Source organism: Fragaria vesca, unplaced genomic scaffold (assembly GCF_000184155.1).
Source record: "Fragaria vesca subsp. vesca unplaced genomic scaffold, FraVesHawaii_1.0 scf0513139, whole genome shotgun sequence".
Classification (NCBI taxonomy): domain Eukaryota; kingdom Viridiplantae; phylum Streptophyta; class Magnoliopsida; order Rosales; family Rosaceae; genus Fragaria; species Fragaria vesca.
In genome coordinates, this window is record NW_004443446.1 from 242,901 (window position 1) to 259,604 (window position 16,704).

Sequence of the window (16,704 nt, forward strand, 5' to 3'; positions counted from 1 at the left end):
CCAAAATTTAACACCCCGAAAAATAATACCCGAATAAAAATTACCTTTTACTAGCTAAAATTTACTATTTTTACCATCGTCGTATTTTCCTCATACGAATAATCCTCCGCACATAATCGTCCCCGAAACCCCTCTAGGGACCAATTAAACTATTTACTCAATGATCGAGACGGTAAAATTCTTATTATAATCACGCTAGTAAATAAGGTAAAAATATAAGGGTCGGGATGTGACAAAATAGGCCTAAGCCTGATGTCGATCCGAGGCCTCTTCTGCTCGAGCCTCCTCACGTCCTGTTCCAAATGTATAATTAAATTCCCAACCGAAATTCTAATATTTACACAAAATAGGCAAAATTAAATGTGAGCTTTAACCACGCTCATCATTGCCTAACTTTGAAAGTCCTAATTCAAAACGTTTCAATCTTCAATACCATACTCGGCAACCTTATTACAACCTTCCACAGATTAAACAACTTTAATCCAACAGCCGGATTCTATCCTAATTAACCGTCAAAATACCAAAATTTGAAAAATCTCAAACCTATCCAAAACTCTTCCAAAAATTCAAGACTTCACAAAATTAAACTCCCCTTAATATATCACAATAAAAACCATAAAAATACCCTAAACAGCGGCGACCTCCAATGTCTACCAAAATTTGACAACATCTTCCTCTCAACTCGCTCTACAACTTTCCTAACTAGCACAAACACCAATTCCAAGCCTAACTAGGCCAATCGAACGAAAACATAGAATTGAGCCCTAGAACTTCTACTCACCGATTCTTCTCACCTGAAGCAAACTAGATTGAGTCCTTTTAAGGCAAGGCTACTGGGTTGAAGACCTTCAAAATCATATAAAGCTTGCCCAGATTGGTGGCCGGAGGAGGAAGTTCCGGCGACAGAACACCATGAACCACCGGAGCTCTCTCGGGCGCGATAACTCCTTCACGGCGGTGCTAGAGAGGCTGCCACGGGTCCAGGAAGGAAGAGGAGGTGATGGTTGACCGTTTGGGACCAGTGTGATGGTTTACGATGGCCGGACGGTGACGGACTACTGTTTTGAAATTCCGACAGGGAGAGAGGGAGGGAATCGGGAGAGAGAGAGAGGAAAAAGAGGGAGAGAGTGTTGGGCCTTTCTCCTCCCAACTGGTCCTAACCCACCAAATAAACCCAACTCCAAAAATTAACACCCCAAAAATAATACCTTATTAAAAATTACATTTTTACTAGCTAAAATTTACAATTTTTACTATCGTCAAATATTTCTCCCACGAATAAATCATCCGAAATAATCGTCCCTCAAAACCCCTCTAGGGACCTTTGAAACTATAAACCTATTAACAAAGACGGTAAAACTCTTATTATTACCAAGCTAGTAAATAAGGTAAAAATTTAAGAGTCGGCATGTGACAAGCATAGCATCGAAGAGATATGAGTTTTGGGATAGAGTTTATGACCGGATGATAGTTTAGACATTTTGTCTAAGATGTGGGTCGGAGTCTGAAAGGTGGGGCCTCATGTCGAGGCCAACTCATCTTGGGACGTCATGTTTAGAGTCAAACTCGAAATTTTAAGAAAACTGATGAAAATTGAAAGTATAAGGACCATCATGATTAAAAAAGAAAAGTATAGGGACCAAACTGATTTTAACCTCAAAGTTTGAGTAGGCAAACTGAATTTAAACAAGCAAGGTTTTAAAATAGACTACTATTAGGCCATCTCCAACAATGGGTCTAAAACCTAAAATAGGTTTAGGATTTAAAATATCTCATCACCAACCTATATTCCAAATTGAGCAACTAATAAACTTGATTTTAGAAGCTTTAAATCTATTTTTTGGAGTAACAAATGGAGTTCTAAAGCTTCAAAACAGAAAAGGAACAATTCCAAAACATTAGAACGATTTTAAACACATCAAACATTGAACCAAAAAGATCCAAAATTTGATTTGGACTCCCAAACTCAAGAACCATGTTCTTGAGCTTCAACCACAACGATTCTAATCAGAAACATCCTAATCAAATTAGAATTTGCTTTTAAACATATGTCTGAGAATTTGAACTTCCAACTATAATCAAATATAAGAATCATAACCAAAATCTCAAAATCTAAAATCAAAGTAAATAGAATTGACAGAATCTAAGAACAAATTGAAATAACGCTAGAACAAGAATTGAATCTACCTTTGCCAAAAACGAAATTGAAAGGGGTTCTACTCTCTCTGTCTGTGTTTCATGTTTCTGTCCCAAAACTCTCTATTTGTTCTATCAAAAGTTTTTCCGACTTCCCCATCCTCATCTCATACCATAGGCCTAGACCCTACTCCCTAGGCTAGTCGGCTAATCTATAGGCCTCTAAAATTTTAACACCTCCTACTTGCTACCCTGCTTGCTTTGACGTTGAAACCAAATAGCAAAAGAGAGACTACTGTATTTCTACATGAAATGCATCTCAGGTCTTTTTTTTTTTTGGAAAACATACATTTTAAATACTCAACAAAACTTAAATTTAAACTAATAAAGCTTGAATGTTACATTGACCTTGCCTGTTTGGCACTTGCTCTAAACAGTGGGTCTAAAACCTAAAACATGCAAGGTTTTAAAATAGATTACTATTAGGCCATCTCTAACAATGGGTCTAAAACTTAAAATAGGTTTAGGATTTAAAATATCTCATCACCAACCTATATTCTAAGTTGAGTCTAAATAGGTTTTACCTAAAATGCGTCCTAATTTGACTCGACCAAATAAGAGGAATCATATAATTTATGGTTAAGTGCGTGTGGACCAACCTTAGAAATCAGACCCAAAATAAAGACACGTCTTAGAGCAGACAATAAACAAAGACGCGCTCAAAGACAAAAACATGTCTCATACCAAAACATGTGAACCCAAACGCATGTGTGATATCGAAACCTGGTGTTTGGGTGGCCGACATGTTAGCCCCACAACATGTGAAGAGAATTGTTTGGTTTTGACTAGTCGTTGCTTTCATAAGGGTCACAAGTCCTATGGCCTCTTTCTCCCTTATGGGCCAATGATAAAAATGTACATTTAGAAATAACAAATGATAAAACTGTTAATAAATATTCACTGATGATAAAATAGTACACTTATTTAAATCTTTTAAACCGTTGCCCAAGAAAATAAAAAAATTACGATCTATGCCACCGACACTTATATAACAGAGAACCCTCTTCAGCTTCGTCGTCGACAAAGCAACTCCTCGGAAACCTGAAGCTCGTCGCTCATCGCCGCCGAACAACCTGTAAGCAACTCCTCTTCGCCTTTTCGTTATTCTGATTGTTGCTGCTTCGAACCGGATTCGGAGCTTAAGGCATTAATTCCTCGTGAGATCTGAGCGCTTGAACTTCAATTTTGCGACGAACTAGTGTTAGACGAGCGTAATTGAGAATCCATGAGGGAATTGGATGGGTCGTAATTGTTAGGGTTTTGCCGATTGTTGAATTTTTTTTTTTTTCGTTCTTTGCTTATTTGATATAGTCACGTGGTTCTCGTCTGATTTGGAGATGATTGCATCAATTGAGTAGTTTAGGAAATTTAAACCATGTTTAGTTGGACAGGGAACTAAGAATCAGCTCATCATTGATGAATATTTTACCGGTTGCTTCATTCTGTGTGTGATTGTGTTCTTGCTGCTCTGGGTGTGAAATGAATTGTAATGTTACTGAGTTTCTAATGGTTTCGTATCGCAACATTCACCACATGAACACAAATTAGGCCCCTTACTTTGTATAGCTTGGTTTGTTTTTTGACCAAATTTCTTGGTCTGTTGTTTAGGTTACAATTGTGGTTGTTCTACTTATGTGTTCTCTAGATGGAGGTTGGAAGACAAAAGCATATGCAAGATGTAAGCATTGTATCTGCATAGCTAATTGTATAGTGTGTAAGAATTTCCTATTAGACTTTGGCTGTTTCTTTTCTCATTTGTTGGATGGTGCATAATCTGTAACTCTTTCCAGTTATATTTTTGGTGATCCTTTTCGAGTTGGATGGTACATGATCTGTGACTAGCTCAGTCTATGTTTTATATATATAGCTCGTACATGACCATTATGGTATTTCAGTCAACTGTGTTATCAGGAAAGACCCCATAGATGTGGTTTTGGTTTACTTGATTTAAAATACTAATTTAGTTCTATCTACCTGTGTATAATTCAACTCTTGAGATTGTGATTCTAAAAATATGTCACTGGCTGTATTAGTTTGAAGTTTATTAAATTTATCTTCATCCGAAACAAATTTGAATAAGAACAAAAATGGAATTGGGATTGGCTAGGCCGAAGGGATGTGAACTTTGCATTCTAATTTGAGTCTGGAGCACAAAATATAATGCTTACTTCAAATGCCATGTTTCAGGATCAAACAAGCAATTGCTGGAGCTATGGAAGCATTATTCATCCAGCAAGCCAATCTAGGAAGATGTCAATTGGAGTTGTGGTAGACTAATAGCCAAGAAAAAGTCTGGATTTGCAAAGGAAAGGGAGGTTGTGGTACCAAATGCAGAAACAGAAAATGCTAACTTAGCGAATACCATAGAGGGTAAGTTCAACGGGGAAGAAGTTATAGCTGCCAAAACAACAAAAGAAACTAAAACTCCAGAGCAGGTGGGTTCCCCATGGATCAGTACTAGACCCTTCCAAAAAGACATACCAACTTCAGATGCTGCTCTTCATGCAAAACAAACCAATAATTTATCATCTGTTGGTAAGAGGCAGTACAGACTTGACGGAGCAAGGAACACACAAGTGTAGCATGTATGTAACTACCCAAGTAACTATCAATTTGTAGTTACATGGGTAGTTACATAGATAGATAGTTACATAGGCAATATAATGTAGTTACACAAGTGTAAGTGTAGCATGTATGTAACTATCCAGGTAACTATCAATCTGTAGTTACATGGATAGTTACATAGGCACGATAATGTAGTTACACAAGTGTAGCATGTATGTAAATACCCAGAAAACTATCAATCTGTAGTTACATGGATAGTTACATTGATAGTTACATAGGTGAGATAATGTAGTTACACAAGTGTAGGATATATGTAACTACTCAGGTAACTATCAATCTGTAGTTACATGCATAGTTACATAGATAAATAGTTACATAGATAGTTACATAGATAGTTACATGCATAGTTACATAGATGGATAGTTACATACATAGTTACATGGATAGTTACATAGATAATTACATGCATAGTTACATGGATAGTTACATAGATGGATAGTTACATGAATAGTTACATGGATAGTTACATACATAGTTACATGCATAGTTACATGCATAGTTACATAGATGGATAGTTACATGCATAGTTACATGGATAGTTACATAGATGCATAGTTACGTGCATAATTACATGGATAGTTACATGCATAGTTACATAAATAGATAGTTACATACATAGTTACATGCATAGTTACATACATAGTTACATAGGCAGGATTATGTAGTGTAGCATGTATGTAACTACCTAGGTAACTATCAATATGTAGTTACATAGATAGTTACATAGGTAGGTTAATGTAGTTACACAAATGTAGCATGTATGTAACTACCCAGGTAACTATCAATCTGTAGTTACATAAATAGTTACCTTCTTGTGCCTGTCATGTATGTAACTACCCAGGTAACTATCAATCTGTAACTACCCATGTAACTGTCAATCTCTAATTACATGAGTAGTTACATGGGTATCTTAATATAGTTACATAGGTAGTTGCATCTCTATGTCAAGGGGTATGGGTTTACGGTTAATTGTTTGGTTTTGAAGTTTATGTTTGTTTTGTGATCTTTGGATGTGTGTTAGTGTTATTCAGTTTACGAATGTTTGCATCTAGATTCATTATTTAGTGTTGAATATGTGACAAGAACTTGGGAGAGGAAAGTAAAGTAGGTATGAGGCTATAAGATGTTTGGCTCAGATAAAATTGTGTGAATTTAAATGAAATTTGTGCTTCTTGTGATGATAGGTGGTCTTTGTTTTTGTTTTTGTTTTCACTGTTTTGAAACCTGAAATGTAACTACTCAAGTAACTGTCAATCTTTTAGTTACATGGGTAGTTACATTGGTAGTTACAATAAGTGTTTTGAGGTGTGATAAGCTAACATATCAGACAATTTTGTGCAGAAAAAGATGATGGGAAAGAATAACAAAGAAAGGGATACAAAGGATAGAGATGCTGACATACAAGAAGCAAAGAAAAAAAAGAAGGCAGTTGATGAAGAGGCAAAGAAAAAAAAGAGAAAACAGTTGATGAAGCGACAAAGAAGAAAAAGAAGACAGTTGATGAAGAGGGTGATGATGAACTGCTGGCCAAACTTTGCAAGCAGCAGAACATGAAGAAGACACTAAAGAAGGATGAAGTTCTGATGTAGATTTTCTCTAGTTTAGTTTCAGATAGGAAGCATTACAGATCATACATTGAGCTAATTTTTCAATATAGAAGGAGCAGTAGGTTCAGAAAGTTGAGAGTAAAGTGTTCTATTCTTTTTGAATAGCTACATGAATGATTAAATGTTTTGAAAAGATTTCAATTAATAGACATTGCTTTGCTTTCTTTTGCATTTTGTGTATGTCAATACATGTAATTGGTTATGTAGCATGTATGTGACTACCCAGGTAACTATCCATCTATAGCTACATGGATAGTTACATAGGTAACTTAATGTAGTTACATAAGTCAAGTAAATAATAATTACAGCGTGCCGCTGCACCGAGACGACACCGTTCCGCTGCTTTTAGCATGTTGTTGAACCGCGACGGACACTTTATGCTTCTTGGCCATAACAACATACTCAGATGCAAAAGTAACTGGACATGTAACTAGTAAATGTAAATGTAGCTGACCATCTATAGTTACATGGATAGTTACATAAGTAGTTTAATATAGTTACACAAGTCAGGTACACATAATAATTACACAATCCAAATGATAATATGTAACTAGTCAAGTAACTGTTGAAAGCAACGTAACTGACTATGTAACTGTTCATGTAACTAATCATGTAACTGTTCAAATCCAAACGATTCTCCCTCGCCTTGACTCATCAATCCCTCTGACTCCTCTGTAGGCTCATTGTCATTCCCGCCTGATTCGTCAACCTCCTGGTCTTCGTTGGCTTGCTGGAGAAGGGTGCCGAGGAATGGCTTTGAAACCAAAAGGAGAACCCCCAAAACATCAAAGAAAGAGAGCAGAGCATTAGACATTAATTTGCTGGAGAAACAGTGCATATGCAAATACATGCGAAAGAGAGAACATTAGTTTGGACAGATGAACTTGTATATTAGACACATAATAACAAAACTAGTTTGTGTTTCTGGTATTGAATGACAACAATTGACTAATTTTATTTGGCTGATACACCATGTTACAATTACTAAAAAGGCAAAGGAAAGCACTAAAGGGCTCTGTACACTTCTGTTAACCAGCAACATGTTAATCAATTGATATAAATGATATACAAATTTCAATATATGATCAACTACTAGCATTTGACACATTTGAATCGGATGTAGAACTACAGAGCTTATACATACTGATATTGCTTTATTCATATAGAAAGTGACATAAAACTCATTGTGTAAGAGTTCTAAAAGAAAAATAGACGATTATCTTCATCTGTATTTGCATGTTTGTCACTTGCAAAAGAACTGCAATTATAAAACACTCATCCAACCAATTGATCAGACTTATATATACATCATTGTAACCAATTTATCTTGCAGAAGATCACAGTAAACAAAGTGAATTCATTAGACATAAGTAAAAGAATACCACCACGTACCCAATGTCGTAATCCTTCTCAATCTGACTTTGAAGTTCTTCAGCCTGACAGTATTTATATCAAAGAGATTCAGAATAGTTGGTCACATCAAAATATTAATGAACATAGGACTTGTTTCTACTTGAAGCCAAACTTACAGTTTCCTCATCAAATCCATCATCAGTATCAGGTATCTTAGGAAGATTGAAGAAGTTAAAGAAGCTTTCACAGTCTTCAGTTTTAGTTATGGGTTTAACATTCTTTGATCCCTTTCTTGGCTTCTTCTTCAAGATCTTCTGCGTCAAGCTCTTCCCAGGATACCAATCAATCTCCGTTCTATAAGATAACCCAATTTTTTAGAAAAACAAAACAAAATTTATAAAGGAAATAAAGGAAGCAAATACTTTACAGCAGCAGTTAATAGAATTACCCAATTGCCTTCTCCAAAATAGGTTCATCGTCATCAATCATGTGATACGTTTTTGTCAATACAGAATTTTTGAAATAAGGATTGGCATTGAAGAAAAACTCAAGCTTGAATCCTTTTGGTTCGTCTATCTTAGACCACTTGATATCCTGGAGGTACTTCAGAGCCCCTTCATCACGCTCTGAGATCTGTTCCAGTATACATTTGATCAAATTTTTGCATTTTATTTTTCCAAAAAGAATACAAGAAAATGTGTTAAAAAGTTTCCCCACCTCCTCAGAAAGAACTTCATTGGTCTTCATTGCCGTGAGCCAGAAATCCGGCACCCCTTTCTCTGTGTATTCTTCAACTTCAGTTACACCGTTGACAATTTCGTACCTCGGCAATCAACCATCATATTAATCAATCAGACAGGCATACATCAGCATTGCATATCACATTCAAGCCAATTTAGAAACACCAATTTCAGTTATTTCTAAACAGGGATCTGTAAAGACATCATAGGCATTCTAAATAATGACAACTTGTCAAAGTAGAACTCAGCGCCTGTTGAAAGCCTACAATACCTTAGTGTAGAGAGGTTCATAGAGCTTCTGGTATTTTGCTTCCAATGCAGCCCTCTCTTCGAAAAACATCTTTTCCAACTCATCATGTTGGCTCTGCAAAATACAAAATAAGTGTGTAGGATTATATTAGTTCTTTGATTCACCGGTGATGTGACGTGACGAGGAGGGGGGACACGGCGGGCCTTGACAGATCTGATAAGGTGGAGTGGATGATGCCGCCGGTGAGCGCCGTCGACTAGCGCGGCCTAGAGACACAGGGGATGGAGAGGGAGATGCGGCAGAGATGCCGAGAAACATTCGAGCTTCGATTCTCTTTCATCGAAGCTCATCACCCCCAAAGCCACATACATGACTGCGACGCTGAGAGGAAGCTATGTCCACCGGTACGACGCCGTGAGAAAGGGCCGTCGCGCTTTGGGGGTCAAGTTTTCAGAGGGGGGGGGTTCGGTTTTCAGATCCTTGAGACGCTCACTGATCTCAAAGAGACGGGGAAGATAGAAGGGTATAAGCGTACAAAATTAAAAAAATTTCAGATGGACAGTTATATCAATTTAAATAACATTAGAGGTAACCATTTTATCATCTAATATGTTTGAGGTTACCTTTTTATCACGTGAAACTAATTAAAAATTTTTTATCATTTGTGTTTGTAAACGGTAGTTTTGTGTTATATGCCCTTTTCTTTTTTATTTTTATATTTCGCTTTATTAATTTCATCCATTTCTGAAGTTTTCAATCAGCTTTAGGGTTATCTTCGTCAAACCAAAAAGAGAGGGAGGACTTGACAAAGAGATGAAGCTCAAGTCAAGTCAATCGTCGACCATTTTCAGCTTTGGGGGATGATAATAAAAGCAATGGCTTTGGATACAGCGGAGCTGGAGCCGGCCGGCCTTGTTTGGTACTGGGTTTACTAAAAGGAGAAACCTTTTGCAGTCTCCATGCTCTCATCATCTTCAGGTTCATTCTTTCTCTTCAACTTTCTTCATTATTTCATCTTTAGTGACCAAGAATGTTACTTTTCATTGTGGGTTCTTATTTGTAGTAGATTATCTTGATCTTGAATGGTTTTTGGGTCTTTTTCTTTTGGTTATGCCCATGTTTGCATTGCAATGTCCATAATCGTTGAACTAATTTGACATATATCTATATTCAAAGTATGCTGAGCTTGTTTGATTCTTTAGATGTAATGGGTGTGGATGAAATGGTTAGTTTAGTTTTGGGTCCTTTGTAAGGAAATTATTGTTGAGTTCTTTGGGTTGGTGTGGCTACTGTTAGAATTCACTCTTTTGTTATTCTGCAGGTAGAAGGGTGTGAAGGTTTGGCGGGGCTTAAATTTCTATTCCTCATCGGAGTCTAATTTCAGCGTACTGGAGCAGCTTGTCAAATCTACCTTGACAGTTCAGGTTTTGATACGATTTAACTTCTTTCGTCTTCTGTTTCTGGAATTTGTTATAAATATATAAGATTTATGCATACGGGATTTAGGATAATGAAATTTCTGAATCTGGAGTTTGAATAGCGCAACGTGGATAAAACTTTTCTCTCAACATGATGGCAGTTTCAGGGAGACTGGGAACTCAATTAGGGAACTATAATAAGAAAATGTGGAAAAACTTGGATAGTATATAAAATGTTGGTATTCAAAGTAATGTCCCACTATCTGTTTGGCGAGGGAATGTGGATGCTGGAAACGGTTATGGGTTTAGAACAATCAATTTGTTTGTCTACCCTATATCTATTGAATACTTCACTTTATATGTTTGTTGATGTTTATAAAAATTTGAAGACCTTGTTCCCTGTGGATCCTTACCATCCCAAAGGACAACCTCCTGATAAATTCCAGGAAGCATATATGTAGTTTCATTCGATTCTGAATCTTTGTTCTGTGGAACTTGAATTTCGCCAAAGGCGTTAAATAGTTATTGTCTTATCACGATATTTTGTAGCGTCAAAGTCATGTAACATTTTCTGGTACAACTGGGAGAAAAAGTGTCTAGCGGGTCTCTGTTCTAGTCAATTGATGATATAAATTTAAGAGCAAATAAATCTTTCCCCAATTGTTCAGAGACAATAAGGAGACGGTAATGATTAGATCCATACTAGATATGACCAACTGCCGATCCTAGTGCCTCTATGGAAATAAAACCAAATTATGCAAAATAACATAGTATTGTCCAACTTACAAAGCTCAGTTACAACCTGACCTAGGTAAGTTAAGGATTGAAGCTATAGTGTCATTGTTGGCTGGAACCGAAATATCTGGGGAGATAAAAATAGATGGAACCGGTCGTTCGTGTGTTAGTCTTCTGTTCCAAGAGCCACAAACGACAAATATTTCCCTTTTTGTCTACCCCTTTCCCGATGAGCCGAAACCAAAGCTCTTATTTTCTTTTAAGTAATAGTCCAAGTCTTGAATGACCCCTTGAAAAGTTGATGCAAATAAACAGATTTCTTCCTTGGTTTCTCCTTGGTTTCTCTTTTGGGCTTTATTGATAGGCTGATCAGACTATGTTCTAGGTTGTGAGCTGAAGAATGCTGGTTATGTTTCTACAGTGTTAAAGTTGAGTGCTGTCTCAGAACTTTCTAACACGTCCATATTGGACTAAATGGAACAGAGTAAGGTCTTAGAAAGCTATTTGTAGAAAACTGAAATAACATTTTGATGAGTTATGCCAAAGAGAGAATTAGATCAATTTGATATATGTTTCCATATGCATTCTGTGTAGCGTCCCAAAGTAATTTTTTTCTTCTCAAAAGTGATATGTTTTCTTCAATTGGGTTTCATTTTTTGTCAGTCTCAAACCATGTCAATCTCCTGCGTTTCAGCATTTGTCGTGTACAGAAGCATGCTGAGTTTATTTCTTCTATTTTTTCAGAAGAAAGAGTAAATGTTCTAGAAAAACTTATATATTTCTAACAGTATTTCTCTTTATAACACCTTTGTATCTTATATATTTCTAACAGTATTTCTCTTTATAACACCTTTGTATCTTAGAAAATTCCATTTTCAGAAGAAGTTTCTTAACAAGTTGATATATCTCTTACCTTTTGATTGACAAGATGGCTTTCTTTATGGTATATATCACACACAGAAATGAGAGCCATAGGAACTCTAAGCTTTATCCCAAACTTCTCAATTCAGTTCATTAGGTAGTTTCTTTCCCTTTTATGTTTTATTTTCATGCATTCATATCATATTGGAGTACATCTGCTAAGAGTCAAGACCTTGATCTTGAACTCTTGTGAACAGGTTAGGAGACCTAGTGCTGAAAGATTTACCCTAGCTGTATTGGATATTTTTATCAACTCCTTAAACTTATTCTAAAGTAGTCGGCTATCATATCCAATTGATTGTTAATTCACCATTTATTTAGTATTGATCATCATGCATATGCACAAACCTACACAAGTTGTTGTTCTCTAAGATATACAGTTAGAATGAGCCCTAGGATCTTTGTTCAAGATTCCGATGTTGGACTGTGGATGGTAGCTTTGCTACTTTGCTCACCTGTATGTTCAGTATCACTAGGGATGTTGGGAATATATCAGTGATCATTCAAGAGATAGTGATGCAAAGGAAGTGGTAACTTATGCAATACCATTGGGATAACCCTGTTTCAAGGAGACCTTATAAAAGTACAAAAGATTGCAATAAATAAGCTTTTGTGGGTGTACATAAATATGTGATCTCTTGTCAAATGAGTGACATAACACATGACATAGAACTGAATAGAGAAAAAATGCAATAGTGAAAAATGAAAATGAATTTTTCACACAGAAAATTTCCTATGAACTTTTTTCATCTGATACTTCCGTGTAGTAGAACCAAGTCTGGTATCCTCTCCCTGTAATTAGGCTTCTGTTTCTCTATATCTCACTTCATTTGAAAACCAGAAGTTTTGTAACGTCATCATTTTATCTGCAGGTTTTAAAACCTTAAAGCTGATATTTGATGATGACAAAATCATTAGGTAGCAAGAATGGAGGCCTATTGAGGCTAGTGGAGGAAAGATCATTGAGCAAGAAAACAGAGGAAGAGAAAAAACACCCACAAGAAACACATATCCCTTATCTCCCTAAAGATTGTATATCAAGCATCCTTGTACGACTTCCTGTTGAATCTCTTCAGAGGTCAAGTTTTGTGTGCAAGCCTTGGTATAGCATGATTAAAAATCCCAAATTCATCGATGCTCATCTCAAGCGATCTGAATCTGTTTTAATTTTTCTATTGCCAATAAGGAAAGGAAGACCATATTCTTCTTCCATGGCATCTGCTCCAGAAGAGAATCCAAACACTTTCTCAGTTGAATCAAAGCTTCTACCGTCAAATTGTATCCCCACTTTCAGTAACTCGGCCCTAAACTCTACAAAATTTTTAGTTCAGTTTCTTGCAATTAAAAATGGCAAGGCGGAGATAGGAGGGTATGGTTTAAGTTGCTTGGGTAATATCAGAGCTACCTGCAATGGTTTAATTTTGCTTGATAACAAAGTTAAGAAGGGAGGACTGATAGTCTTGAATCCTGTGACCAGGAAGCTGATTGCACTTCCTCTGGGTACCTTACAACCTCCATATAATGAATCCTATGGTTTTGCATTGAGTGATGTCACCGGTGAATATAAAATAGTCCATTTGTTTCGGGATGAGTTGGGGTTTGTCAGCTGTGAGATTTTGAGTCTTCGGAAAAAAGCATGGAGAGAGGTTAATGGTCCTGCATTTGGGCTCTTTGGTTGGTTCGGATATGAACCTGTTTCAGCAATTGGAGCTTTGCACTGGATTCCTCAGGTTGATCAGAGCGATTACATTGTTTCTGTGGAAGTCCACAAGGAGAGATTTCACCAAATACCGCTCCCCAAAAGTTGCAGAACTCATGACAGGATTATTGAAATGGGAGGCGCATTGGGTTTTGTCACTCATGAGGATATAAACCGCATTGACATCTGGATTTTGAAGGGTTTCTGTGGGGAAATCTGGACAAAGAATCACAGCATTACAGTGGGTTCCATTATAGACATGATTCCTTATTTCAGTTTAAGGATCAAGGGAGATATTATTTTCAAGAGAGACGAAGAAGGCACGCTATATTCTTATGACTTTCAGCAACAAGACTTGTCTAAGGTTGAAATGGTAAAGGGATGTATGCCAACTTCATGCCTACCTCATGTCAATAGCCTTGTATCATGGATCGATGAAAGTTCAGACTTGCACGATTGACTGTCTGCTGCATAGATTGTGTGCTAGTTTGACGGAGTTCAAGCTATTAGTGTTTTTCTAAATTGTATTATGGTCAATAGGTGATAGAGTCATAGAGAAAGTTACAGAGGCAATAATCTGAATGCTTCCTATTAGGTGATTTGAGCCATAATTGCTTTGATGATGAACTACTGTGAAGAAACTGATAGGTTAAGAAAGTGTCAAATTATCTCTTAGGAACTTGCAAAAAATAAACTCTGCTATATCTTTTGTGACATAGCTAGGAGTTTTAGTTGTACATAGATTCCTGCAGCTTTCATATTTCTATGTATATATGTGTGCTCTCTTTTCCCAAGATCTTCTATTTCCTCTTTTTGGTTTACTGTATCATTCTGTTTACAGAAAAGAAGAAAGAAAGAAATGGATAGTATATAGCAGAGGTTAGACTTTAAACATTGCTTGATGTGTACAGAAGGTGCTGGACGGTTTTGATTTGACTTTGTTAAATTGTTTGGAAAGTGTTAGTAATGTCACTAATGTGGATAGAACCTTAGAGTTCTTTATTTAAATATTGTTTTCTGCAGTGAAAGTAAATTGTTGCCATAGACACCATTTTAGAGATGGTCTCAGGATCTACAGATGCTCTTGCTTATCTGCATTCCTCTTCTGCAGCAGTTCACTCACTCCTGAAAATGTATTAGTTATATGATTTGTTTTTTGTTTAATGCTTTTGGTTTTAGACTTTCGAGCTAGCACAATGGTTCAGAAGACCCAGAATGTATATCCTCACTAACAGAACAGTGATGTATGTAGCTTTGGATTAGATTTTTTGGTAGCATTAACTGGGGAGATACCAGGGTCCCTTGAAAGGCCTGAAAACCAAAGAATCATGACTTCCCATTTTGTTGTGTGAATGAAAAAAAACTAGGAGAAGCAAAAATCTGTAATTTGGCTTCCTCTTCTATATAAATCAGTCAAGTGGAGTTTCACCATATGGCACTTCAGTGACAGATCAATTACAGTTCCCTGGTGCTAGCTATCTTTCACTGCTTGTTCTTCAGTCCGATCAACTAGTACTAGTCTCTTCGATTTTACTGGTCAAGGACTGACCTACCGTGTCCTTTCGCATCTGTAAGAATGTATATCCATTTTTTCTTTTCTAGTAATTCGAGTAAGGATGTGTTACATGAGTAGTAAACTACATATTAGTTATTGACCAAATTTTAGTTTACAAATACATCATTTATACATTATCTTATACATTTAAGGACAAAAATTAACAAATTAGGACAAACTAATGTCCACATGCCATGTGTCACTGCATATTTTACCAAATTACATTTCACTACATATTCTACTGCTACTATGGACGTGCTATTGCCATGTTGACTAGAGACATGCTACTGCCGTGTCGACCGGAGACGTGTTACTGCCGTGTCGACTGCAGACGTGCTACTGCCGTGTCAACCGCAAACGTGCTACTACCGCGCATGTTGATGAGAGACGTGCTACTGTTGTGTTGACAAGAGACATGCTATTGCCGTGTCGACTGGAGACATGCTATTGCTGTGTAGGAAGGTGCTACTGTCGTGTCGACATGAGACGTGCTACTGCTATGTCGACGAGAGACGTGTTACTGTCGTGTCGACCAGAGACGTGCTACTGCCGTGTCGACCGGAGACGTGTTACTGTCGTGTCAACCGGAGACGTGTTATTGCCATGTCGACCAGAGACGTGCTACTGCCATGTCGACTAGAGACGTGCTACTGTCGTGTCATTTTACGTAAATTTATTTGAAAACATGGGTATTTTAGTCATTTTGCCTATGAAAGTCTAGATCAGATCTAGTACCATTAGTTTGGGTCTGAGCTTATGTTCTAATTTGTACAGAAAATATTGAAAGTGGGGTTTTTATGTTTTTAAATTTGGTCATATGCTATTATGTAATTTTCTCAATTATGAATCTTTTGCATACATGTTGTGGAAAAAGAAAACGAGCTAAGCTGAGAGCTCTAGTTTATTGCAATTCACTGGAATCTTGGAATCATATTTGCTTCTTAATTTTCGTTCTTGAAAAAAACAAACGCAAAAAAAAAAAAAAAAAAAAAAAAAAAAAAAAAAAAAGAAAAAATGAAGAAGAGGAAAATAGTCAAAATACACCTCCCTTAATAAGGACAATCTGGCCCATTACCATTTGGTCTAGCGGTATATATTGTATAGTAAGTATGAGGTATTCCTTTAGTAAGTGTAAGGTTGTGAGTTCGACTCACGAAATTGTAATATTTAAATTGTTTACTTGGTAAAAAAGAAAAAGGACAACCTGTCACATCCCGACCCTTATATTTTTACCTTATTTACTAGCGTGATGATAATAAGAATTTTACCGTCTTGATCATGAGTAAATAGTTTAATTGGTCCCTAGAGGGGTTTCGGGGACGATTATGTTCGGAGGATTATTCGTATTAAGGAAATACGACGACGGTAAAAATAGTAAATTTTAGCTAGTAAAAGGTAATTTTTATTCGGGTATTATTTTTCGGGGTGTTTTTATTTTGGAAGTTTAGGTTAAAAGGGAGTGTTGGGTCGGCTGGGCCGAGCCCAACCCATTTCTTCTTCTTTTCTTTCTCTCTCCCTCCCGATTTCCTCTCCGCACCCGAGCCTCCCGCTGCCCGGTTTTCCGGCTGCCCTCCCGCCGCCGTCCGACCTCCGTTCGCCGCCGGA

General features: G+C 36.9%; 2 protein-coding genes across 3 annotated transcripts; one reads left to right on the plus strand and one right to left on the minus strand.

Annotated features, from left to right (window-relative positions):
- Positions 1 to 7,032: 7,032 nt before the first annotated feature.
- LOC101302517 (nucleosome assembly protein 1-like 1-like) lies at positions 7,033 to 9,111 on the minus strand. The gene is made up of 7 exons (XM_004309876.1): positions 9,046 to 9,111; positions 8,788 to 8,885; positions 8,499 to 8,604; positions 8,230 to 8,414; positions 7,958 to 8,135; positions 7,821 to 7,864; positions 7,033 to 7,249 (listed from the first exon to the last, which is right to left on the minus strand). Exons 1-7 carry the CDS (start codon positions 9,109 to 9,111, stop codon positions 7,033 to 7,035), a joined length of 894 nt encoding a protein of 297 aa, XP_004309924.1.
- A 455-nt stretch (positions 9,112 to 9,566) lies between these two features.
- Positions 9,567 to 14,433, plus strand: LOC101296060 (putative F-box protein At1g12855-like). Of its 2 annotated transcripts, none has more exons than XM_004309858.1 (3): positions 9,567 to 9,749; positions 10,093 to 10,195; positions 12,718 to 14,433. In XM_004309858.1, exon 3 carries the CDS (start codon positions 12,745 to 12,747, stop codon positions 14,002 to 14,004), a length of 1,260 nt encoding a protein of 419 aa, XP_004309906.1. In that variant the 5' UTR covers positions 9,567 to 9,749; positions 10,093 to 10,195; positions 12,718 to 12,744; the 3' UTR covers positions 14,005 to 14,433. The 2 variants fall into 2 exon arrangements, with proteins under 2 accessions (XP_004309906.1, XP_004309907.1); XM_004309859.1 differs by having other exon boundaries at positions 12,764 to 14,433.
- The last annotated feature ends 2,271 nt before the right edge of the window (positions 14,434 to 16,704 follow it).